Source organism: Bombina bombina, chromosome 11 (assembly GCF_027579735.1).
Source record: "Bombina bombina isolate aBomBom1 chromosome 11, aBomBom1.pri, whole genome shotgun sequence".
Classification (NCBI taxonomy): Eukaryota; Metazoa; Chordata; class Amphibia; order Anura; family Bombinatoridae; genus Bombina; species Bombina bombina.
This window is the reverse complement of record NC_069509.1, coordinates 179,213,812-179,241,771: the sequence shown is the minus strand read 5'-3', so window position 1 is coordinate 179,241,771 and position 27,960 is coordinate 179,213,812. Positions and strand designations below refer to the sequence as shown.

Below are 27,960 nucleotides of genomic sequence, written 5' to 3'. Positions count from 1 at the left end.
TATCACCAAGTACCAACCTCTATCAATAAATACCCCCTCTATCAGTATGTAGCATCCTCTATCACCAAGTACCACCCTCTATCACTAAGTACCACCCTCTATCAATAAGTACCACCCTCTATAACTAAGTACCACCCTCTATCACTAAGTACCACCATCTATCACCAAGTACCACCCTCTATTACTAAGTACCACCCTCTATTACTAAGTACCACCCTCTATCACTAAGTACCACCCTCTATCACTAAGTACCACCCTCTATCACTAAGTACCGCCCTCTATCACTAAGTACCACCCTCTATCACTAAGTACCACCCTCTATCACCGAGTACCACCCTCTATCACCGAGTACCACCCTCTATCACTAAGTACCACCGTCTATCAACAAGTACCACCCTCTATCAACAAGTACCACCCTCTATCACCAAGTACCTCCCTTTATCACCAAGTACCACCCTCTACCACCCTCTATCACTAAGTACCACCCTCTATCAGTATGTACCACCCTCTATCACTAAGTACCACCCTCTATTAGTATGTACCACCCTCAATCACTATGTACCACCCTCTATCACCAAGTACCACCCTCTATCACTAAATACCACCCTCTATCACTAAATACCACCCTCTATCACCAAGTACCACCCTCTATCACTAAGTACCACCCTCTATCACTAAGTACCACCCTCTATCAACAAGTACCACCCTCTATCAACAAGTACCACCCTTTATCACCAAGTACCTCCCTTTAGCACCAAGTACCACCCTCTACCACTAAGTACCACCCTCTATCAGTATGTACCACCCTCTATCAGTATGTACCACCCTCTATCAGTATGTACCACCCTCAATCACTATGTACCACCCTCTATCACCAAGTACCACCCTCTATCACTAAGTGATAGAGAGGGGGGGGGGGGAGAGAGTAAAATCTCTTTTGAGCTCTCTCTCAACCCCCTCACTCTCTCCCCCCTCTCTCTCTCCCTCCTCTCTCTCTCCCTCCTCTCTCTCTCTCCCCCCTCCTCTCTCTCTCTCCCCCTCTCTTTTGAGCTCTCTCTCTCCCCCATCTCTTTTGCGCTCTCTATCCCCCTCTCTTTTGAGCTCTCTCTCCCCATCTCTTTTGCGCTCTCTCTCCCCCTCTCTTTTGAGCTCTCTCCCCCCCTCTCTCTCTCTCCCCTTCTCCTCTCTCTACCCCCCTCTCCTCTCTCTCTCCCCCCCTCTCCTCTCTCTCTACCCCCTCTCCTCTCTCTCTCCCCCCTTCTCCTTTCTCTCCCCCCTCTCCTTTCTCTCTCTCTCCCTCCCTCTCCTCTCTCTCTCCCCCCTATCCTCTCTCTCCCCCCTTCTCCTCTCTCTCACACCCCTCCTCTCTCTCTCCTCCTCTCTTCTTTCTTTCTCCCCCCTCTCCTCTCTCTCCCCCCTTCTCCTCTCTCTCTCCTCCTCTCTCTCTCCCCCTCTCCTCTCTCTCCCCCTCTCCTCTCTCTCTCCCCCCTATCCTCTCTCTCTGCCCCCTCACCTCTCTCTCTCTCCCCCCTCTCCTTTCTCTCTCCCCCCCCTCTCCTTTCTCTCTCCCCCCTCTCCTCTCTCTCTCCCCCTATCCTCTCTTTCCCCCCTTCTCCTCTCTCTCTCCCCCTCTCCTCTCTCTCCCCCCCCTCTCCTCGCTCTCTCCCCCCTCTCCTCTCTCTCTCGCCCCTCTCCTCTCTCTCCCCCACTCTCCTCTCTCTCCCCCCTCTCCTCTCTCCCCCCCTCTCCTCTCTCTCTCCCCCCTCTCCTTTCTCTCTCTCCCCCCTCTCCTTTCTCTCTCCCCCCTCTCCTCTCTCTCCCCCCCCTCTCCTCTCTCCCCCCCTCTCCTCTCTCTCTCCCCCCCCCTCTCCTCTCTCTCTCCCCCCCTCTCCTCTCTCCCCTCCTCTCTCTCTCCCCCCCTCTCTATCTCTCTCCCCTCTCTATCTCCCAACCGTGCCCGGCCACGCCCCTTCACACTTGACTACGCTCCCTTCACGCCAACCACGCCCCCGCTCACACCTGGCCACGCCCACTTCTGCCACAGATCAGCAAGCTAGGGATTAGAGCAGGATTCGAAGGCCAGGTGTGTTTGTCCTCGTGCTGTCTCTATTGCGCATGACAGCTTCGGACAAACAAACTTGGCCTTTTATATAATAGGATATATATATATATATATATACTATAATAATAATAACTAGTATTTATATAGCGCCTTTCTCCGAGTGGGACTCAAAGCTCTTTTTCAGCGCTCGCTCTTGGAATTAACCAAATCGGCAGTTGAATAATAATAGTTGTTATTATTACCCAATTTAATGGTACTCATTTTATCAACCTCGGAAGGATTTGAACTATAATCGCGTTTGTAATGCGTCCATCGCCAGTTGCACACGCATCCTCAAAGGAATGTTGGCTGCGTGAGGCAGCCAAACAATCCACCTGGATGCAGCAAAGCTGCATTCCGGTGGATTCCGAAAATGGCAGGGTGGTGAAAGAATTTTACCACCCTGCCATTTTCGGAATCTACCTAGATGCAGCATAGGTAAACGAAGCGTTAAAAAAAAAGACATGCAACCGCCCGCATGAAATAACTAAAAAACATGTAACCGCCCGCAAGAAATAAAAAATTTAAAAAAACGAACCGCCTACACGAAGTATTAAGAAAAAAAAACTAACCGCCCACACAAAGTATTAGAAAAAAATAAAGCAGCCAATAGGAATGCAAGGTACGCCATTTTGAAATGGCTACCGTGGTTTGAAGCTTCAGTGTACGGCAGGGACCATATGAAGAGGATGCTTCACACTGGATGTCTTCGCCACTCCGCGCCGCCGGGATGAAGATAGAAGATGCCCCTGCGATGGATGAAGATATCGCTGCCTGGATGAAGACTTCTCGTCGCCTGGATGGAGATGGATGTCCGGACTTCAGGAACCGTGAGTAGATATTCTGGGGTTAGTGTTAGGTATTTTTTTTATTTTTTGGGATGTTTTTTCTTTTCAGATTAGGTTTTGGGCAATTTGAAAAAGAGCTAAATGCCATTTTAAGGGCAGTGAAAAAGAGCTGAATGCCCTTTTAAGGGCAATGCCCATACAAATGCCATTTTAGGGGCAATGGGTAGCTTATGTTTTTTTTAGAGTTAGGTTTTTTTATTTTGGGGGGTTGGTTGGGTGGTGGGTTTTACTGTTGGGGGACTGTATTTTTTTACAGATAAAAGAGCTGTTTAACTTAGGGCAATGCCCTACTAAAGGCCCTTTTAAGGGCTATTGGTAGTTTATTGTAGGCTATGGAGTGTTTTTATTTTGGGGGTGTTTTTTATAGGGCTATTAGATTAGTTGTAATTGTTTTTATTTTTAATAATTTCGTTTGTTATTTTTTGTAAGCTAAGTGATTTTTATTTTTCGTAATTTAGTGTTTATTATTTTATGTAATTCTAGATTTTTTATTTTTTCTCGTAGTGTTAGGTTTTTTAACATTTGTAATTTAGATTTTTTAATTGGTAGTATTTTTGTATTTTATTAGAGTAAGTAAGGTTTATAGTTTAATGTTAGGTTTAATGTTAGGTTTATTTTTTTTCACAGGTAAGTTTTTATTTATTTAAATATAGTTATATTGTAATTTTAATTTAGAGTTAGGGGGGTGTTAGGGTATATAGTTTAATTTAGTGTTTTGCGATGTGGGGGCGGCAGTTTAGGGGTTAATAGGTTTATTTAGTTGCAGAGATGTGTGAGGCCGGAGGTTTAGGGGTTAATAGGTTTATTTAGTGGTGGCGATGTCGGGGAGCAGCAGAATAGGGGTTAATAACTTTTATTAGTGTTGGCAATGTCGGGAGCAGCAGATTAGGGGTTAATAACTTTATTGTAGTGTCAGTGATGTTGGGGAGCAGTGGAATAGGGGTTAATAGCTTTATTTAGGTGTCGGGGTGGCAGATTAGGGGTGTTTAGACTTGGGGTTTATGTTAGGGTGTTAGGTTTAAACTTAACTTTTTTTTTGCAGGTATTATTTTTTTTCTAACACTCTCTCCCTATTGATGTCTATGGGGGAAAGCGTGCACAAGCATGTCAAAGCATCCCTTGGCTTTTGTGCGATATGGAGCTTAATGCCACCATATCGCACGCACAAGGAGGATTTTCAGTAACTTGTAATGACAGCGCTATGGAGAGTGAAATAATGCAATTTTTTTGGCATTAGTTTTGCACCCTGTTTAGAGCAAAACTCGTAATCTAGGTGTAATTTAATTACTAAGCCCCCTTAACCTAACACCCCCTAAATTAACCCCAATTACTACTAAATTACACTTAAAATAAAAAATACTAACATTAAATTTCAAAAAATGAATCTAACATTACAAAAAAATAAAAAAGCTAACATTACAGAAAAAAATAAACAAAATTATCAAAAATAAAAAAAATTAAACCTAATCCCATTGAAAATAAAAAAGCCCCCCAAAATTAAAACACCTCCTAATCTAAACTACCAATAGCCCTTAAAAGGGCCTTTTGTAGGGCATTGCCTAAGTTTACGTTTAAAAAAATACTAAGTCCCCCCTAACAGTAAAACCCCCCACCCACCAAACCCCCCAAAATAAAAAACCTAACCCTAAATAAACCTAAACTACCCATTGCCCCTAAAGGTGCATTTGTATGGGCATTGCCCTTAAAAGGGCATTCAGCTCTTTTACAGCCCAATAAAATCCCTAACCTTAAAAATAAAAAAATCCTAAAATTAAGACCCAAATAGGTACTCACCGTTCCTGTAGTCTGGCGTAGAAGGTCTTCCTCCAGGCGGCTCCATCATCTTCTATCTTTATCTGGAGCGAAGGCAGCACGGAGCAGAGGTGCGGAGCTGGCTTTCCCCCTCAGCAGGGGTTCTCAGCGGCAGTCCTCAGCGGCGGTCCACTGCGGTGTGGAGGCTCCTCTTCATGCAATCGTTCATCGCACACTGAAGATTGAATGCAAGGTACCCCATATTTATTGGGGTACCTTGCATTCCTATTGGCTGAAATTTTGAAATTAGCCAATAGGATTAGAGCTATTGAAATCTTATTGGCTGATTTGAACAGCCAATAGGATTTCAGTAGCTCTAATCCTATTGGCTGTTTCAAAATTTCAGCCAATAGAAATGCAAGGTACCCCAAATTGATTGCGGTACCTTCCATTCAATTTTAAGTGTACACCGGAGATTGGATGAAGATGAGCCTCCACGCTGCTGAGGATCGCCGCCGCTGAAGACCACTACTGAGGACCGCCGCTCCTGATCCACGCATCGGGGAAGACCGCTCCACACCGCACCTTCGCACAGGATGAAGATAGAAGATGATGGAGCCGCCTGGAAGAAAATCTTTTCGGACGGACTTCAGGAACTGTGAGTACCTATTTGGAGCTTAGTCTTAGGATTTTTTTTTATTTTTTATTATTTTTAAGAATAAGGATTTAATGGGCTGTAAAAGAGCTGAATGCCCTTTCTTTCATGTAATTGGCAAGAGTCCATGAGCTATTGACGTATGGGATATACAATCCTACCAGGAGGGGCAAAGTTTCCCAAACCTCAAAATGCCTATAAATACACCCCTCACCACACCCACAATTCAGTTTTACAAACTTTGCCTCCTATGGAGGTGGTGAAGTAAGTTTGTGCTAAGATTTCTATGTTGATATGCGCTTCTCAGCATTTTGAAGCCTGATTCCTCTCAGAGTACAGTGAATGTCAGAGGGATGTGAAGGGAGTATCACCTATTGAATGCAATGGTTTTCCTCATGGGGATCTATTTCATAGGTTCTCTGTTATCGGTCGTAGAGATTCATCTCCTACCTCCCTTTTCAGATCGATGATATACTCTCATATTCCATTACCTCTACTGATAACTGTTTCAGTACTGGTTTGGCTATCTGCTATATGTGGATGGGTGTCTTTTGGTAAGTATGTTTCCATTACTTAAGACACTCTCAGCTATGGCTTGGCATTTTATGTATTTTATAAAGATCTAAATATATGAATTGTACTTATATTTGCCATGATTCAGGTTTTCAGTATATTTCCTTTTGCAGACTGTCAGTTTCATATCTGGGAAACGTAGTCTTTTTTCAAATTAACTATCTTTTAAATTTGTGGGCAGAATTAGGCTTGCGAGGGCGCAAAATGCTAAAGTTTATTGCGTAATTCTTGGCGCAAGATTTTTTGTTGCGAAGTTACGTTCGTTGACGCAATTTCGTAATTTCAGGCGTCTTAGTTGATGCCGAGTCCTTCACAAGGTTGCATCTTCTGTGACGCGAGTGTGTCATTTCCGGACGTTTTTGGCACTAAAAAATATTTTTCTGTTTGTGCCGTGCATCATACTTGCCACCAAATATTTTCATTATTTAAGACCCCATTCCTATATGCCTCTTGCCTTTTCTCTATGTCAGAGGGCTATGCTGTTTGCATTTTTTTCCCATTCCTGAAACTGCCATATAAGGAAATTGATAATTTTGCTTTATATGTTGTTTTTTTCTCTTACATTTGCAAGATGTCTCAATCTGATCCTGTCTCAGAATTCAATGTTGGAACTCTGCTGCCGGATAACAGTTCTACCAAAGCTAAGTGCATTTGTTCTAAACTTGTGGAGGTTATATCTCCAGCTGTGGTTTGTAATAGTTTTCATAATAAACTTTTACATGCAGAAAATTTATCCATCAGTAGTAGTTCATTACCTGTTGCTGTTCCCTCTACATCTAATGCACAAAATATACCTGTAAATTTAAAATAATTTATTTCTGATTCTATACAGAAGGCTTTGTCTGCCATTCCACCTTCTAATAAACGTAAAAGGTCTTTTAAAACTTCTCATAGTTGATGAAATTTCAAATAGCCGACAACATACTGAATTATCCTTCTCTGATGAGGATCTATCTGGTTCAGAAGATCCTGCCTCAGATATTGACACTGACAAATCTTCTTATTTGTTTAAAATGGAGTATATTCGTTCTTTGTTAAAAGAGGTTTTTCCAGTTCCTGATGCTATTTCTGATATAATTTCTAAGGAATGGACTAGGCATGGTACTTCTTTTATTCCTTCTTCAAGGTTTAAAAAAATTGTATCCTTTGCCAGCAGTTTCTTTAGAGTTTTGGGAAAAACTCCCTAAAGTTGATGGGGCTATCTCTACTCTTGCTAAATGTACTACTATTCCTACGGAAGATAGTACTTCTTTTAAAGATCCTTTAGATAGAAAACTTGAATCTTATCTAAGGAAAGCCTAATTATATGCTGGCCATCTTCTCAGGCCTGCAATTTCTTTGGCTGATGTTGCAGCTGCATCATCTTTTTGGTTGGAACATTTAGCGCAACAAGAATTGGATTCTGATTTGTCTAGCATTGTTCGCTTACTCCAACATGCTAATCATTTTATCTGTGATGCTATGTTAAATTTATGTCTTTAGCTATTTTAGCTAGAAGAGCTTTATGGCTTAAATCTTGGAATGCTGATATGACATCTAAGTCCAGTTTGCTATCTCTTTCTTTCCAAGGTAATAAGTTATTTGTTTCTCAGTTGGATTCAATAATTTCAACTGTCACTGGGGGAAGGGAGTTTTTTTGCCTCAGGATAAAAGACTTAAGGATATATCTAAAGCTTCTAACCGTTTTCGTTCCTTTCGACAAAATAAGGAACAGAAATCTAATCCTTCCCCCAAGGAATCTGTTTCCAATTGGAAACCTTCATCAAATTGGAATAAATCCAAGCCATTTAAGAGATCAAAGCCAACCCCAAAGTCCACATGAAGGTGCGGCCCTCATTCCAGCTCAGCTGGTGGGGGGCAGATTAAGATTTTTCAAAGATGTTTGGATCAATTCGGTCCAAAATCAATGGATTCAGAATATTGTCTCTCAGGGGTACAAAATAGGATTCAAAGTAAGACAGCCTGTAAGAAGATTTTTTCTCTCACGCATTCCAGCAAACCCTGTAAAGGCTCAGACTTTCCTGAAGTGTGCTTCAGACCTGGAGTTATCAGGGGTAATAATGCCAGTTCCGTTTCAGGAACAGGGTATGGAGTTTTATTCAAATCTATTCATTGTCCCAAAGAAAGAAAATTTATTCAGACCAGTTTTGGATCTAAAGATTTTGAATCGATATGTAAGTGTACCAACTTTCCAGATGGTGACTATAAGGACTATTCTGCCTTTTGTTCAGCAAGGGCATTAAATGTCCACAATAGACTTACAGGATGCATATCTTCATATTCCAATTCATCCAGATCATTTTTAGTTCCTGAGATTCTCTTTTCTAGACAAGCATTACCAATTTGTTGCTCTTCCTTTTGGCCTAGCGACAGCTCCAAGAATCTTTTCAAAGGTTCTCGGTGCCCTACTCTCTGTAATCAGAGAGCGGGGTATTGCGGTGTTTCCTTATTTGGACAATATCTTGGAACTTGCTCAGTCTTTACGTTCTGCAGAATCTCACACGAATCAACTAGTGTTGTATGCTTCTTCAAAGACATGGTTGGAGGATCAATTTACCAAAATGTTTTTTGATTCCTCAGACAAGGGTAAACTTTTTAGGTTTCCAGATAGACTCAGTGTCCATGACTCTGTCCCTAACAGACAAGAGATGTTTAAAATTGGTTTCAGCTTGTCAGAACCTTCAGTCTCAATCATTCCCTTCAGTGGCTATGTGCATGGAAGTTTTAGGTCTCATGACTGCAGCATCGGACGCGATCCCCTTTGCTCGTTTTCATCTGAGACCTCTCCAGCTTTGTATGCTGAACCAATGGTGCAGGGATTATACAAGGATATCACAATTAATATCCTTAAATCCCAATGTTCGACTCTCTCTGACTTGGGGGTTAGATCCCCATCGTATGATTCTAGAGTCTTTCAGGTTGGGGGGCTGTTTGAGGATCTCTGACAGCACAAGGGGTTTGGAAATCTCAAGAGGTAAGATTACCAATAAACATTTTAGAACTCCGTGCGACTCTCAGGGCTCTTCAATTTTGGCCTCTGTTGAAGAGAGAACCATTCATTTCTTTTCAGACAGACAATATCACAACTGTGGCTTATGTCAATCATCAGGGTGGGACTCACAGTCCTCAAGCTATGAAAGAAGTATCTTGGATACTTGTTTGGGCGGAATCCAGCTCCTGTCTAATTTCTGCGGTTCATATCCCAGGTATAGACAATTGGGAAGCAGATTACCTCAGTCGTCAGATTTTACATCCAGGGGAGTGGTCTCTCCATCTAGAGGTGTTTTCTCAAATTGTTCAGATGTAGGGTATTCCAGAAATAGATCTGATGGCATCTCATCTAAACAAGAAACTTCCCAGGTACCTGTCCAGGTCCAGGGATCCTCAAACGGAAGCAGTGGATGCGTTGACACTTCCTTGGTGTTATCATCCTGCTTATATTTTCCCGCCTTTAGTTCTTCTTCCAAGAGTGATCTCCAAAATCATCATGGAGCAATTGTTTGTGCTGCTGGTGGCTCCAGCATGGCCTCACAGATTTTGGTATGCGGATCTTGTCCGGATGTCCAGTTGTCAACCTTGGCCACTTCCATTAAGGCCAGACCTTCTATCTCGAGGTCCATTTTTCCATCAGGATCTCAAATCATTAAATTTGAAGGTATGGAAATTAAACGCTTAGTGCTTAGTCATAGAGGTTTTTCTGACTCTGTGATTAATACTATGTTACAAGCTCCTAAATCTGTTTCTAGAAAGATTTATTATTGAGTTTGGAAGACTTACATTTCATTCAGTTTTGTACAGGCTTTGGTTCATATCAAGCCTGTCATTAAATCAATCTCTCCTCCTTGGAGTCTTAATTTGGGTTTGAAGGCTTTACAGGCTCCTCCATTTGAGCCTATGCATTCTTTGGGCATTAAACTACTTTCTTGGAAAGTGTTGTTCCTTTTGGCCATCTCTTCTGCTAGAAGAGTTTCTGAATTATCTGCTCTCTCTTGTGAATCTCCTCTTCTGATTTTTCATCAGGATAAGGCAGTTTTGCGGACTTCATTTAAATTCTTACCTAAGGTTGTGAATTCTAACAACATTAATAGAGAAATTGTTGTTCCTTCTTTGTGTCCTAATCCTAAGAATTCTTTGGAGAGATCTTTATATTCTTTGGATGTGGTGAGAGCTCTGAAATATTATGTTGAAGCTACTAAAGTTTTCAGGAAGACTTCCAGTCTATTTGTTAGCTTTTCTGGTTCCAGGAAAGGTCAGAAGGCTTCTGCTGTTTCCTTGGCTTCGTGGTTAAAGCTTTTGATTAATCAAGCTTATTTGGAGCCGGGTCAAGCCCCGCCTCAGAGAATTACAGCTCATTCTACTAAGCTCAGTCTCCACTTCCTGGGCTTTTAAGAATGAAGCTTCAGTTGATCAAATTTGCAAAGCTGCAACTTGGTCTTCTTTGCATACATTTACTAAATTCTATCATTTTGATGTATTTGCTTCTTCAGAAGCAGTTTTTGGTAGAAAAGTTCTTCAGACAGCGGTTTCAGTTTGATTCTTCTGCTTCTGATTTAAGTTTTTTCTTTTCAATTATGAGACTAAACTTATGTTTTGGGTTGTGGATTATTTTTTTCAGTGGAAAATGGCTGTTTTTATTTTTATCCCTCCCTCTCTAGTGACTCTTGTGTGGAGTTCCACTTCTTGGGTATTGCTATCCCATACGTCACTAGCTCATGGACTCTGCCAATTACATGAAAGAAAACATAATTTATGTAAGAACTTACCTGACAAATTCATTTCTTTCATATTGGCAAGAGTCCATGAGGCCCACCCTTTTTATGGTGGTTATGATTTTTTTGTATAAAGCACAATTATTTCCAAATTCATTTGTTGATGCTTTTTACTCCTTTCTTATCACCCCACTACTTGCCTATTCGTTAAACTGAATTATGGGTGTGGTGAGGGGTGTATTTATAGGCATTTTGAGGTTTGGGAAACTTTGCCCCTCCTGGTAGGAAAGTATATCCCATACGTCACTAGCTCATGGACTCTTGCCAATATGAAAGAAATGAATTTATCAGGTAAGTTCTTGCATAAATTATGTTTTTAAGGGCAATGCCCATACAAATGCCCCTTTAGGGGCAATGGGTAGTTTAGGTTTTTTAAGTGTTAGGTGTTTTATTTTGGGGGGATGGTTGGGTGGGGGGTTTACTGTTAGGGGGTAATTGGTAATTTTTCAAAGTAAAAGAGCTGTTTAAAGGGACTCTGAACCCAATTTTTTTTCTTTCATGATTCAGATAGAGCATATAATTTTAAACAACTTTCTAATTTACTCCTTTTATAAATTTTTCTTCGTTCTCTTGCTATCTTTATTTTAAAAGCAGGAATGTAAATCTTAGCAGCCAGACCATTTTAGGTTCAGCACCATGGATAGCGCTTGCTTATTTGAGACTTACATTTACCCACCAATAAGCAAGCATTACCCAGGTTCTCAACCAAAAATGGGCCGGCTCCTATGCATCACATTCCTGCTTTTTAAATAAAGATCACAAGAGAACGAAGACAAATTGATAATAGGAGTAAATTAGAAAGTTGCTTAAAATTGCATGCTCTATCTGAATGATTAAAGAAAACATTTTGGTTTTGTGTCCCTTTAACTTAGGGCAATGCCCTACAAAAGGTCCTTTCAAGGGCTATTGGTAGTTTAGTATTAGATTAGGGGGTGTTTTTATTTTGAGGGGGGATTTTTTATTTTTATAGGGTATTAGTTTAGGTTTAATTTTTTTATTTTGGATAGCTTTGTTCATTTTTTTATGTAATTTTACATTTTTTATTTTTAGTAAAATTAACTTGGGGGTTTGTATTTTTTAATCATAGACTGCCCTATCGGCTAGTACATATATATATATATATATATATATATATATATATAAAGGTGTTTAGTCTACTCATGTCTATGTAGATGAAATAAACCCTTCCTGATTTGAACAGCAAGACTACCGTGGTTTGCAGTGATTTTTTCTTCTGTGTCCATTATATATATATATATATATATATATATATATATATATATATATATATATATATATATATATATATATATGTGTGTGTGTGTGTGTGTGTGTGTGTGTGTGTAACACATTTTTCAAAATTTCTTTTGTAAAGGTTGTAGTTTGTAGCCATTTGTATTTATGGGTGTACAGAGTGGATGGATGAATTTACAGACAGAGGGTGAGTGGGTTGGATGGGTGGCTAGATGAATGGATAGATAGATAGATTGACAGACAGACAGAGGAATGGGTGGATGAATGGATGGATGCATGGATAGGTGGACAGCCAGATGGATGGGTGAATGGTTTGGATGGATGGGTGGATGAATAGATAGGTGACAGACAGATGGATGGGTAAATGGTTTGGGTGGATGGATAGATAGATAGGTGTACAGACAGATGAATGGGTGAATGGGTTGGATGGATGAGTGGATGGATAGATAGGTGGACAGACAGATGGATGGGTGGATGGATCGATAGATAGATAGATAGATAGATAGGTGGACAGACAGATGGATGGGTGAATCGGTTTGATGGATGGGTGAATGGATGGATCGATGGAAACACATAGGTGGGGTCTCATCTTCTGATACCTATTACTACTTGTATTTATTTATTTTAAATTGAATTGTCCCTTAATTACTGATATGCTTTGTGCACTGGGCATATAAAATAAGTCACTACCTATAAAATTCAGGGCATCTGGATTGAGTTTTGGGGTAGCTACGACCATAAAGGGGTGTGTATAGCCCCCTCAGCAGGTCCTGCTCTATAAGTAAACCAGGTTGGACCACAGGACCACAGGCCCCAGGTAGCACTTGATAGGGGAAGCACATATGAAGGTCATAGATGATTATGTGCATTTTTAAAAAGTATTTAATCTTATATGATGCACATCTGCATGTTCTCATGTTAATGTTTAATCTCTGAGACAACTGACTCTAGTTGGGTTTAGATTGTAATGTGCAGACAGTTGAAGGGCATTACTGTATTCTTGTACCCAGGTAGCTCAATGTCTTTAGCCGATCCTGCCCCTCAGAATTTGCCAATGAGTATCACATTCAGTACCCCTCACGTTAGATGGCTCATAACCAAGTCAATTTTTCTGCAATCTGCTGGGTGAGAATTTCTTGTTTATACAAATCTCAAGTAAACATCAAAAGTTACACTGTATCCATTATATCTGATGGCAACATCAAAATATATCTGTTATTATTTAAAAACTAGGGTTGCAGTAATTAACCTCATCTGATTTAAAGTATTAATATTATTATTATTTGCACAGTCAACTCTTATATCACTTGCATGGACACCATTGAACACATTGAAGTCTACACATCGAACTCCATGTGTGAAGCTGTCCGACTGGCTTCTCAGCATACAATGTCCACTGCCCTGACGTATGATTACACAAACAAGTCTTGTAATTACACAAGGTATTTTATAAAGCAATTATGATCTTGGAATCTCTCTTTAGTCAATATTATATCAAAACACTTTTTAAAGTTATCTATTGAACTGGCAGTCACTACTTCTGCAAAAGAGTCCAACAGTCAGTTTTTATGTGTCTTTTAAGCGACTCGTTAGAGCAATAAAATTCTTATTTGCAGCAGCATTTTGTTATTAAATACATTCTTGTATGTCACTATGTGTTTAACCCTCACAAATCTGTTTTATCCCCGATGCTATCATTTTTTTGTTGAGTTGTTTTTACATATTTTTGCCATATATTTTACATATTTTACTGTAAGGTGTGGTTTATCTAAACAGTTTTAGATATATTATATTTACACAATGTATTAGCCAAGCAGACCATGTAGGTTTGTAAATATGCACTTGGTGTACTTACTTTAAAGTTGAATGAATAATTATGTGAGTGAGCTGTTCCATAGTCATGCAAGGCCAATAAAAACAATGTGTCATCGCTTGAATTTGGCGAGAAGATAAAACGGGTCTCAGATTTCAGAAGTTGCTCTGCATTAAGTTGATGTTTGCCAGTTAGTACAAAAGGCTAAAAATAAGAAATCGCAGCATTATTTGTGGTGAAACAAAGTGAAATATATAAGAAATGTTATTTTAGAAACCTCCCATACTTACATGTGGAAGATTGCAGAAGTCCAGTTCCAGACTATGGTCCAACATGTCCATGAAATTTGTGTGTATTTTAGTTGTGATCTGCTGCTTGTTACAGACCGCATAGAAGACATTTTCAAACATGGCATTAATCTGGAGGCTATCAGGATGTGGTGCACGACTTGTCTACCAAAAAATAACAACAACAAAATAAATCGCCAAAAATGTCAATGTCTGCTACAATGTTCTCCTAGCACCTGATGATCTAAAGCTCTCCACTCAGGTGAAATGATCTAAAGCTCTCCACTCAGGTGAGATGATCTAAAGCTATCCACTCAGGTGAGATGATCTAAATCTCTCCGCTGGGGTGAGATGATCTAAAGCTCTCCACTCAGGTGGTAAGATGATCTAAAGCTCTCCACTAAGGTGAGATGATCTAAAGCTCTCCACTCAGGTGAGATGATCTAAAGCTCTCCACTCAGGTGAGATGATCTAAAGCTCTCCACTCAGGTGAGATGATCTAAAGCTCTCCGCTGGGGTGAGATGATCTAAAGCTCTCCACTCAGGTGGTGAGATGATCTAAAGCTCTCCACTAAGGTGAGATGATCTAAAGCTCTCCACTCAGGTGAGATGATCTAAAGCTATCCACTCAGGTGAGATGATCTAAAGCTCTCCACTCAGATGAGATGATCTAAAGCTATCCACTCAGGTGAGATGATCTAAAGCTCTCCACTCAGGTGGTGAGATGATCTAAAGCTCTCCACTAAGGCGAGATGATCTAAAGCTCTCCACTCTGGTGAGATGATCTAAAGCTCTCCACTCAGGTGAGATGATCTTAGAAGTCTCATTAGTATGGTGAGGTCCCTCAATGAATTTTAGAAACACAAATTTTACCTTATGAGATGTTTATATCACTATGTTGGGTTCTGTATGAAAGAGAAGACTTCTATTTTACAGTATAAGTTTTAAAAAATATACCAAAGCTTTTGTGTGATTTTGAATGCAAATATATTTGTTAATTATTTATTTATAGGTGAAAATATAAATTAGTTGATCAGATGTGGGATATAGGTGTACTTGCCACATGAAGCTGAGAACAAAGTTACTCATAAGTCTAGCATAGCAGGATAGAAAGATCTGATCAAACATAATAACATCTTCAATCATTTTTATATTGGTGATATAATGTTATAATGATATAGGGCTAGATTACAAGCAAAACGCAAATGTTTGCGCACAATCGATATTGGGTATTCAAGATTATTTGCGTGCAGGTTAAATTGCACTTGTACTACGAGCTGAAAGTAAAAATGATCGCGTGAACGCAATCACGATTTACGCTAGACTGATTACCGCGTACTCAGAGCTGTGGTTAACTGTTTTGCAAAACAAAAAAGTGTCACAAAACACATCAAAAATACATTACAAAGTACAGTTACACTCATAATAACACTGTCTAATAAAAATTATTACAAAAAATATTACACAAAAAAGTTATAAGGGCTCAAAGAAATGAGATCTCAGGTGGCAAAAGGGCTTTAAGATAGGGATACATATATATCTAAAGAAATATTTATATGTCTATATATGTGTACATATGTATTTATGTATTTATATGTGTATATATGTATTTATGTATTTATATGTGTATATATGTATTTATGTATTTATATGTGTATATATGTATTTATGTATTTATATGTGTATATATGTATTTAATGTATTTATATGTATTCACAGACATATATTCACTTAAATACATATGTATACATATATATATGTGCATTAGAGCCCTTTGCATTTAAGTAGATGAAATCGTGAAATAACATATTTATGCAATATTCATATTTTTATGTCAACTTTGCGCATATTAGAATATGCAATTGGGCTTGCACATATTAGAATATAAAATCGGGCTTGCTCATATGAAAATATGCAATTGGGTTAGCTCAAATGTGAATATGTGATCTGGTTTGCGCAAGAGTGGGGTGAATTCTAGTTCAATTAACGCTCAAGCGTGATCGTAAATCTGCGATCCACTTGTAATCTGGCCCATAGTATCCTTTGCCAAAAGAGTTTGTTATTGTTTTTCAATTTTTCAATTTATAGTAAATTAAATTTATAATCTGAGAGCTGATTGTATATTGTGAGTTTCTCCAGTAGATTTTGGGTAGGGGTAGGATTGGGTGAATATTTTGTCTCCTTAAAAAAATTAAGAAATTACTGAATTTGTTCATTCTAAAAAAATGTTTTTAGCAAACAAATGTTACAAATTTATATATCAAATGCAAAAAGGATTTAAATCCATATTTGGAATGTTGAAATATTTTAATTGGCAATTCTCATTAAATTCAAAGCAAGTGAATGAAAATCAACATTTAAATTACAATTTTGACATTTCTAATGTGTTTTTATTTGTATTCATAAATAGTAGATCAGCACACTCATGTTATCTTCACAAATGAAGCATTGCGAGATTACCAGTGAAGTGGTGGTTTGCACTCCGGTATAAACAAATGCATCTTCTAATTTGTAATTTGCATGTCAGGTGCTGTAATAATCACTGCAGCTGCAATTAAACTTTGTAATACAGATAGAGTCTACAATTAAAAAATTCTTACCCTTTACCTCTTTCTCTTTGTCTCCTTTTTCATACATATCTCCTTTTCACTGGAGCATACTGTGGTATGCTCAGGAGCTGTTTATTTTTAAAGCAGAATAATATTTAATTTACCTCGTACATCAGGCTTTGTCTGATTTGTTTGTCATCCCATCTTATGGCTACGCTTTCATGAAATGTGTTTAATGCCCTTTCCATAAATCCACACGCTTGAAGGTTTCCTATGCCCAAAAGTTGCTGGACCTGCAAAGAGAATAATATTATTATGCTGTCTCTAAAGCAAGGCCCTTTAGAATTAGAACTAAACGCTGAATTTAAGACTCACATTTTCATTCTAAAACCTACTTGGAAGTCTGTTATATAACGGCTCACATGAACATGTGGGTGACAAAATTCCAAGGCAGGGAACCTGTCCACCCATGTTTTTAAGATTGCTCTTGGACCATCCTATCATCTGCTCTCACATAACCAATTGCCCAAGAGCAGAATATGTCAATCATCTGCTCTCACACAACCAATTGCCCAAGAGCAGAATATGTCAATCATCTGGACAGATCAGTCTGGGATGTTTTAACTTCACCAGCATACAACCTGCTTTTTAACTTGCGGTTAGAGACTTGCATTAGCGAGACTGCATCACAAGGTCTACAAAACTGTATCAGCTTATTTATTCACTTTAACTTATATAACGACAAGCTAAACACTAGAACAGCTTGAGATTATGGGCTCCATTTATCAAGCTGTAAGAACAGCTTTGCAAACCCCAGCATTCAAGGCTTGCATGATGATTGACAGTACCCTCTCACACGCGATCTCACATCAGCCATACACTTTGATAGCAATAAGCTCTTGTTTATACCTGGTTTAATACTACTTTATTGTTCCTGCTGTCAATGCTTATTTTTTCCTCAAAAGTATCCATCAATCTATCCATGCATGCATCCATCAATTTATCTATCCATCTATCATCTATCTATCCATTTATCTATCTTTCTATCCATCCATCCATTCATTCATCTATCATCTATCTATCTATCTATCTATCCATATTCATCTATCATCTATCCATCTATCTATCTATCCATATCCATCTATCCATATTCATCTATCTATCTAGCATCCTATATATCTGTTTGCCTGTCTATCTATAATTCTCTTGTCTTTAACTAAATAACCAATTTGCTGAAATATTCTCTATCTTTTCTCATTTTCTTTCCTTCTCTCCCTCCTGAAATACCAAGGTTAGTTTTAATGTATCTACTTCTGTTATTTTTTCTGTATATGTGACAGGTGAAATTGCTAAATGACTGCCAAAAAGTATTCATCAAGTGTACAGAAAATTACATCAGTTATTTTCAGAATTAATAATATGCTACCATATCTCATTTCACATGGTAATTCCACATAGAAGGTATTTAAAATGATGGTGAACTTCAGACTATAAGAATATTGCAATAAAAAATATAACAGTTTGCAAGTAAAACATTTTATTTTTAAAGTGTATATAGATATAAAAGATTTATAATCCTAATTGGTGTCTGTTCCTCTACCCCCCTTCATTTCCTCTTTTGGCTGTGATGTATAGAGCAGTCCCACCCATTTTCTGCATAAGCTTTCTAAGGGCTTTAAAGGGTCTGGACTTCACGATTGTCAGATGACACACATGTTGATTGGATGATCACTGGATTTGTCATTTAAAAAAAAGAGTTCATCCCTGTGGGGCCGGCATAACATTGCAATAGAAGCATTACTCACTAATTTAACCCTTTCACAGATGGATTAAAAACAAAAAAAGGTACACATATACTTTTTAATGGCAAAGATAACATTTATGACATTAGAATATTTAAAGTTTACCATCACTTTAAGCCAGTGATTATACACAGCATGTACAAGTCTCTGGATAACACAAAAAGTTTTATTAATCACACTGTTCATACCTGACCTGGCAATACTGTCACACAGGCATTGCAAACTTTAGAGATGTTAGTTAATTTGTCCTCCAAGATGATTCTGAAAGTGACAGGTTGTCCTTTATTCCATGCAATTTGTGTCTAAAGGAAAATAAAGTTAAGTGTAAGAATGATGAATATTTTGTCTATAGCTTTACTAGCCTGACCTTGCTAAACTAGAGTGTTCTCGGCTGTACTTTTGTCCAATTCCTATTGTAATCCCATTGGCCTCTATTTAAGAAAGTCTGGCGGACCTGATCCGACAGTGCGGATCAGGTCCGCCAGACCTCGCTGAATACGGAGAGCAATACGCTCTCCGTATTCAGCATTGCACCAGCAGCTCACAAGAGCTGCTGGTGCAACGCCGCCCCCTGCAGACTCGCGGCCAATGGGCCGCCAGCAGGGGGGTGTCAATCAACCCGATCGTACTCGATCGGGTTGAATTGCTGCGATGTCTGTCTGCCTGCTCAGAGCAGACGGACAGGTTATGGAGCAGCGGTCTTTGTGACCGCTGCTTCATAACTGCTGTTTCTGGCGAGCCTGCGGGCTCGCCAGAAACACGGGGCATCAAGCTCCATTCGGAACTTGATAGATAGGTCCCATTGTCTTTTACTAAAATTCTGTCATCTCTCCATTCTTTGTAAAAAATACTAGATTTGGAGAGACTAAAGAATGGGCTCTGTTCTTAGACAATACAGAAAATAATTTGGGATTCTATGTAAATTTCTCCTATATTGCACAAATTACTGGCCTTGGCCTCAAGGGTTAAATGCAGAAAGATATTTTATTTTCTCTCTGCTCTGATAAAATGTACAACTAAAACAAAAACCACATGCTCTTTCACCAAGCCATTTATACATTACTGACCATAGCTAACTATAGGGTTCAACAAAATGTCGTCCTAACAGCGATGGGCTTTAATGCCATTAGGACGGCATGGAACGTCCTGCCGTACTGCAGACTCCCCTTTAGGTAATGACAAATCTGACTGGGGGGCGTGCCTAGCAGCGTAGGTAGTCACCCAATCTGATCCTGGCCTTGAAATCACGTGATCGCATAGACAATCTCGTGATTTCCTTTTTTTACAAGTGTTTACATTGGAACTTTGTTCTGAACTAAGCACTTACCCCTGTCATGAAGGGGTTAACATCTGTCAATAAGCCACTTTCAGTGTCGATACAATCACAGTCAGATATATTTTAACGGGGCCATTATTTTTTAACACTTAAAGGGACACAAAACTGCTGGGTACAACTACTTTGGTTACTATTCCACATGGTATTATTTTTCATCTTGTTCCTGCAGCTCTCTTTAAAGGGACATTAAACACTAAATACATGCTAGATAGAATGATGCATTCAAAGAAAAGATTAGTCCATGACTAACATGTAGATGTATTTTTTAAAGTTTCATTAGTTGTTTAAAAAGTGACAAAATAAGTGTAAAGTTTTAGTGTCTATAAAACACTGGGAGCTGCCATGTTGTAACTTGTGTTACCTTCTCTGCTGTGGCCAATTAGGGACAGTTATACATAGGTCACTAGAGTGTGCAGCCAATGGCTGTGCTGGATTTAACAGTGTTCTGCACTTCCATTTCTAACAGGAACTGAAAAGCTCACAATTTCAGAATGGAATTACAGGCAAAGAGGATAAAATAAATAATGAAAGTATATTGCAGAGTTGTTTTATTATATACAATTTATCATTTTATATTACCATCTCAAAGTGTTTAATGTCCCTTTAAAGCTGTTTTCTACTTTTAACCCTTAACAAGCGTTGGTTAGGGAAACTCTACATCTTCCCACTGGACGTCACCAGTTCTTGACAAGTATCACTGTGCACTTCAGTTTAGAGTCCACAAAACAGAGTAGGGGCTGTACAATTTGTTTCTTTTATTCCTGAGGGCTTTTTTATATTTATGTAACTTTTAAATTGTGTTAAACTGGAAATATGTAAAGCTTCTGGTTTGTATTGTGCAAGATAATCCAAAGTGCAAGGTAAAGCTATAAAAAACAGTGACGTTTCTAGAACTTCATATTTGGGGGCTAATTGAGGGGCTAACAAAAGTATAAAAGATAATATATAGGGCCCTTTGCAGCTCAATAAGGGTGCTACACTTGCATTTTAAAGGTGCATAGCACCCCTCAGCACCCCCATAGAATCGCCACTGGCCTAAAGGCCGGTAATATCAAAGATCTGTGAGAGTGCGCTGCTTTTATCACATGATGCAACAATGCACAAGCTAAAAGATGGCGGCTCCCAGTGTAAAGATGCACAGCTTTACAAACTGGCTTCTATAATGAGTTAAGATAAGAAACAAGCTTTAAAGAGAGCTGCAGATATAGTAGGTAAAACACTAGCACGGTGAGTACCCAGAAGTATACTGTCCCTTTAAAATGACTTGATAAACCTCAAACAACACTTTTCGACTTCTTACTGAGTACTCCAAAAGTTTAAAAATGTAACATGGGCAAAACTCATTGAAAGTAGCCGTGCCATACTGGATGGCGTTACGAAGAAACTGTGCCAAAGATGTTTAAACACTACTTGCTCAATCAATAAAAGGCTAAAAATAAATAATAACCAGTAGCACTTTTACACTATTAAAATGATCAGAATCAATAACAAACACACAAGCCCGCTATACTGATAGTGCTCCTGTTCTTAAACAATATATTGGTTATTGGTTTTGAAGCACAATAGTAGACTTGTGCATGGCCGAAAAATTCGTTTAGGTTCGGTTCGGATCAATTCGGATGTTTTCGAATTTCGGTTCGGAACGATTCGGAAATTCGGAATTTCGGTATGTGTTAGGTGGGATGTGCTGTGTATTAGACTAGTATTATGTACTGTATATTAGGTGTAACCCATAGCAGAGTGATATAACCTAATATACTGTACAATACTAGTGTAATCCATGGCCTTCCAAATGTAACGAATAAATCCGAACTAATTCGGATTTATTCGGTAGATTCGGTACTACCGTAATTCGGAAATTCGAATCGATCCGAATCTCCGAATTTAACAAATTCGTCCGAATTTCGTTTCGGAACTAATCGAAATGCACATGTCTACACAATAGGCACCTGTTAACGTCTTTATACACTATTGAAAGGAATAAGTCAACATAGAGACCCTTCAATCTGTGATGTAATCACTAACGCACAAACTGCCCTTTTGTTTGTCGTTAGTTTGTGCATTTTTTTTTTTTTTATTATTGTGAAATTAGGAAATTAAGCAGAGTTTGTGTTATTTTCAGGAGATAAAGATTTTGAGCTTCAGGGTATTTACGACAAAAGCATTTCGGGATCTCTGGAAAAATATACTGATAATATTGTCCGAAGTTCAGAGATCGCTGTGTTCCCTATGAGTTTAATGTCCCACTCAAGATCTGCAAGCACTTAAACCGCTAGTGATGGGTAATTTTATGCAAATGACAACCCTGATTTGCTGGAGAGATTTAATGCTTGCAGCTCCTGAATAAGACTTTGCCTTTGTGTTTAACACCATTGTGGGGATTAAACATAGTTATAGAGGGTGAATAATGCAAACATTACATTCTCTAACGAATTACAGCATGCTATTTTTTTGCAGACAGAATGTGTAGTATAAGGAAAAAAGTTTTAATTTACTTATATTATCAATGCTGCCTTGGTCTCTTTGTATTCTTTGTTGAAGAGCATACTGTGGTAGGCTGACACATGCAAGTGCACTATATGGCAGCAATGTTTGTAACAATGTTATAACTACTGTATAGTGCTTTAGATATGCACGCTACTCGGCTTAGTTAAGCACTCAAACCCGTTTAGGAACAATAGTGTAAAAGCTAAGGTTGGTTATCAACTGTGGAGCAGCTTTTTTGTGCCTTTCAGACTCCAACTGCGAAATACAAGGCAATCCTCTGAGGAACATTTCTCTCTTTTTGTTTGTTGGAAATTCTGACCCTTGGGGAATAGTCTCTTAAGGTGATGGCAGGAAACCAGATCCATTGCTTAGAGGGAAGTGTTGCACATCCCTGGTGAGCCCGATACTAGGCGGAGACGTTGGCCTTGGGTTGCAGGGTCTCTAGTGCACAAAGCAGTTACCTGGTATTTAAGGGCTGTGTTGTGCTTTTTAGGCAGATACTTTCTGATAAACTACAGGAAAGTTCCTAGGTGTAAAAGGCACATTCTGGGCAAAAAGATGCAGCTCATTGGAAGGTGTCTAGATATAAAACCTGCTATTGCACTATTGTTACCTTCCATGGCTTGAGCTATTCTCTCTTTATGTATCATCAACATAGGATACCAAGAGAACAATGCAAATTTATTATCAGAATAAAAGTTATTTTTAAAACTGCATGCTCTGTCTGAAACATTTTCACATAAAAGTCCCTTTAAGTCAAACACTCTGACCTCTTTACAGGTCTGCAAGATTTGCTTTGGGGACCCGATATTACAATCCCTAACCTCTTCCCCCCACAGAGCATACAATTTGTGTTAGTTACAGATAACATGACTCACACTATCATTAAACACAGAACCCTTACTTCAGCCGCCATATCTAGCCAAAAAAACTAACGCATCAGTCCCAGAAGCAATAATACAACTTGTTTCCCATCAAACAAGTGATGTCATCTGCTGAACAACCTGACACAATCAGTTAAATGGAAGAGGTAGCTTGTTCTAGTGCTACAGGGGGACTCATCAAGCTTTAAGCATAAAGACCACCTTGTTCCCATAAAGACCACCTTGTTCCCATAAAATCTATCTCCTGGCAGATCTAATGGTTTCATTTATTAGATTTGACAGCTATTAAGTTGATAAAAATGTGCAAAATTGGAATATTATATAACTAATGAATCCTCAAGAATTTAGGTAAATAATATCTGCTTCTACGCTATGTTTTCTTAGAGACAGTAATAATCTTCATCTTAGAACCCTGATTCTTCTACATGCTGCAGAGTGGTTGCTTGATCAGAACAGGAGATAATTTATTTAAACAACTTTCTAATTTACTCCTTTTTTTTTTTTTTTTTTTTTTAACCTTTTATTTATTGCATACAAAAGAATACAGAAATTTCAGAAAAAAATGTTAAAATCTTATATAGCATATAATGACATACAATGTGTACAAGTGTAACATTATAGCGTACCTAAACCAGATTAGGATATATTTACTTCAATTCAACCAATCGATAAAAGTACATCAAACTCATATGATCCAAAGTCAAGAAATACTAGATTTTTGCTTTCCCATTTTAATTTGGATCTTTCCTTATTCCATAACAACTAGGAACTTAAAAAATTTGTAAACCGACGACAAACACAAAAAAACCATACAAAAAAAAAAAAAAAGAAGAAAAACCCCTCTCACAATCCGCCCCGGCCGCTCGTATCCCCGTCATCCCCCGAGCACTCACTCGATGTCCTCAACCCAGCTTCCGGGGAAGCGGCCTACGTAAATGTTTGTCAGAATAAACTCAGATTCACGGAATGGTTTTATCACTTTCCTTTGGTAAGCCAAAGGCAGTGATATAACAAAATCCTCCCATTTCTTAAAAAAAATAGGTAAGTGTTCTTCTTGAGGATAAGGTATATTAAATTGTTCTGTAATAAAGTGACTTAATAAAGCCTTTTTAAAATGGGATATCTTGGGTGCTTCACGCGCCTTCCATAACTTAAGGATGAGATTGCGTCCCGTTAATATAATTGTGTTTATAAGACTATGATTTTTTTATATGCCTTGATATCTCGCCAAGAAAAAAATCTCAATGGGCTTCAGTACATAATCCAACTGTAAACTTGTATTCATCCAATAAATTATCTTTTTCCAGTATTGAAAGATTTTTGGACACGCCCAAAGACAATGAAATAGGTCAGCATCTATTGCAGAACATCTAGAACAGAGGATACTTGTTTTATACCATTTGGATAACAGTCCGGGTGTAAAATACCTCTGAAGGCCTATTTTAATCTGAGACTCTCTCCATAAAGTTGGAACCCAGCTTTGTTGTACTACTTTAAAACTACCAACAATAATCTGCTCATCTATATCCTGAAAGTAAAAAGACCATTTTGCTATCATATCGTTGACCTGTACACTAGAGGATTTTTGCATTATGAGTAAGTATAGTGATGAAATTGCATACACTCCTGATGCATATTTGCTTATCCTATCCTGTAGATCACCTAATATCCAATTCTTTCCGTAGTTTTGGAGTAACTCTTGCAGATAATGTCTGACTTGCAGATATGCATAGAACTCATGAGCCCCTAAGTCAAAGCTATCTGCTAGTTCCGCAAAGGTTATTGGGACTCCTATGGTTCCCAGGATCTGACCCATAAGTTTCAGACCTTTTTGTTCCCAGTCCTTAAAGACCTGGTTTGACAGCCCGGGAGTGAAGTTAGGATTACCACAAATAGGTAGATAATATGAAACATACGTTGAACATTCTAGATCGGCGCATAATTTCTGCCATGCCACTATGACATTCCTGAACATAAATAAGTGAAATATATTTGAGGGGAGTGAGGTCAACGGGCAATGCAGTAAAGCCTTTAAATAAAAGGGAGCCACCAACCTTGATTCCAAGAAAAAGGAGGAGATTTGCTCTTTTTCCGTTAACCAGTCCATCGCAAATCTGGCAATACTAGCTAGATTATATGCCTGAATATTAGGAAGAGCCAGACCCGCTGCCAGCTTACTTTTCATAAGTCGATGACATGTGATCCGTGGTTTGGACCCTTTCCATAGGAATCTTGAACAGGCTTTGTTGTACTTAGCGATGTCCTTCTTATGCAAAAAAAGCGGAATATTATGTAAAATGTATAAAAATTTAGGAAAAATAACTGTCTTAATCAATATCACTCGGGCCGAAAGAGATATAGGTAATGATGTCCAATCCTCAAGTTTTTTACAACATTGTTCCAAAGAGTACACATAGTTTGCGTTGTACTACTCCGCCGGATTACTTGATAATCGTAGGCCTAGATATGAGACTTGTGAAACTTCCTGGAATGGATGTTCAATGGTGAGTATAGGTTTTTTATACAACCACATTAGTTCTGATTTTGTGGTATTTATCTTATATCCTGAGATCTCACCGAAATCTTGGATAATACCTTGCAAAATTGGTAATGTAGTCCTGAGGTTAGAAATGAATAGAAGCAGATCATCAGCATAAAGAAGCAGGACTAATTTCTCACCTGCCAAAGAGATGCCCATCAACTCTTGGCATAATAATATGGCCAGGGGCTCTAAACTGATGTTGAATAAAAGGGGGGAGAGTGGACAGCCCTGCCTGGTTCCTCTGTACATAGTAAATCGTTGAGATATAACATTATTAACTACCACCGCTGATGTAGGGGCACTATAAATTAATCAAATGTAGTCTTTAAACCGTCCTGACAGACCAAACTGATCTAGGGAAAAGAACAAATGATCCAAGCTAACCCGATCAAAGGCCTTCTCCGCGTCAACTGTTAAGATGGCTTTGTCTGCAATCTTGCTGCGGTTAGAAGTTGCATATCTATTCCAATAAGACTCGATGAGTACTAAGAGTTTCCGCATGTTTCTCACCGGGTTCCGACCTGGCATAAAACCAGATTGGTTCTCGTGAATTATATCTCCTATGCATGATTTCAAGCGATTGGCTAAAATAGCTGCAAGAAGCTTATAGTCGGTGTTAAGGACTGATATCGGTCTATAGGAGCTAGGTAACTCAGGGTCCTTACCCTTTTTAAGAATTAATGAAATATTTGCTGCAGCAAAATACTGCGAGCATCTGGTGCTTCCTAAAAAATATAGATTATACAACTTGTTCAATATTGGTACCACCAAAGATTCTAGAATTCTGTAATATTCAATTGGAAATGTATCCGGTCCCACCGCTTTGTTAGGTTTGGCATGTTTAATTGCTGCTACAATCTCCTCTTCCATAATGGGGGCATTGATAAAATCCTTCGCTTCCACTGTTAGTTTCGGAACCTTAATCCTGTCCCAAAATTCTCTTTTCTTTGTTAAGTTTGGGGATTCTAACTTATACAAATCTTGGAAAAATTCAAAGAAAACCCTTTCTATGTTAGAATGCTTGGTATGCCTGGTTGCGCCTTGTTTAATGGCAGAGATTGCATGTCTTGGAGAAGATTTGGCTAATCTAGCCAAAAACTTTGCCGATCTCCCTGTATATCCTCCATATATAGCTTTGAGTCTGAGGTCTTCTTGGGCACTATTTTGCTTAATATATATATCTCGTAGTGACTTCGCCCTTACATATGATCCCCAACAGTGTGAAGAGGGATTGTTAATATAAGCTCTATAAGCGTTTTTGACTTGGTTAGCCAACTGCCTAGTAACCTGGCAACATTTCTTCTTCCGAAAAGCCATATAAGATTTTATCTCCCCCCGAAGGACAGCTTTAGAGGCCTCCCAAAACACCTCGATTTTATCTAAATAACTTTCATTATTCTTATGATAATCCACCCACTTCAGTCGTAACCAGTTTTGGAAACTAGTGTTATTGCTTAAATATTTAGGAAAAAAAATATGGTTACTACCATAATTCCTTAAACCCGGGTTACACGTCAGCGAGATGACATCGTGATCAGAGATTATAATATCCTCAATTTTAGGGAGCCAGTTCCAACTAAGGAGAGAGTCTGAAATAAGGAAATAATCAATCCTGGATAATGCCTGTTGGGCTTGTGACATACAGGTGAATACACGGCTATCGGGATTCTGAACTCGCCATATATCAACTAAGCCCAGCTGTGAACACAGCTTTTGGAAGATCCGCACCTTCCTACATCTGGTGTTAAGCAATCTTTTTTTAAGACTATCCAGCGTAGCATCTGCGAGTAGATTAAAATCTCCAGCAATAATTAGATTACGCCCTATAAATCTATGTAATTTCACTGTTAGGGCTGACCAGAAGTTGTAATCGATTTGGTTAGGCCCATAAATGTTACATATTACATAGTGTATTTTATTAATCTCCATCTCCAAGATTAAAAACCGATCCTCAGGGTCCGCTTCAGAATTATCTATATGGTATTCCAAATTCTTACTCAATAGTATAGCTACCCCCCTCTTTCTAGAAGAGGACGGCGCGGCAACAACCTCCCCAACCCACTTAGATTTAAGTTTGAGAATTTCTGGGGGCTTAAGATGTAATTCCTGGAGCAAGACTATATCAGGATTAAATTTCCCCAAATGTTTTATTATGGACTTCCTTTTAATTGGGGAGGTTATACCCCCCACATTCCAGGATAATAAATTAAATTTAGGGCCCATCACTTCTAATCCTTATTATGTGAGTGGTGGGGGGACGAAAAACAGGCGGACCTGGCGTGCCGAGGCGAAGAGAGAGAGAGAAAAG

At 38.8% G+C, this 27,960-nt stretch overlaps 1 protein-coding gene across 1 annotated transcript in view; it reads right to left on the bottom strand.

The window, feature by feature from the left end:
* LOC128641740 (uncharacterized) overlaps positions 1-27,960 on the bottom strand; it is a 383,379-nt gene that overhangs the window by 57,336 nt on the left and 298,083 nt on the right. The window contains exons 58-61 of the mRNA XM_053694265.1: positions 18,592-18,705; positions 16,766-16,894; positions 14,056-14,217; positions 13,808-13,969 (exon numbers count right to left, since the gene is read on the bottom strand). Of these exons, the coding sequence (XP_053550240.1) occupies positions 13,808-13,969; positions 14,056-14,217; positions 16,766-16,894; positions 18,592-18,705 (567 nt within the window). The remainder of the gene's footprint in view (positions 1-13,807; positions 13,970-14,055; positions 14,218-16,765; positions 16,895-18,591; positions 18,706-27,960) is intronic.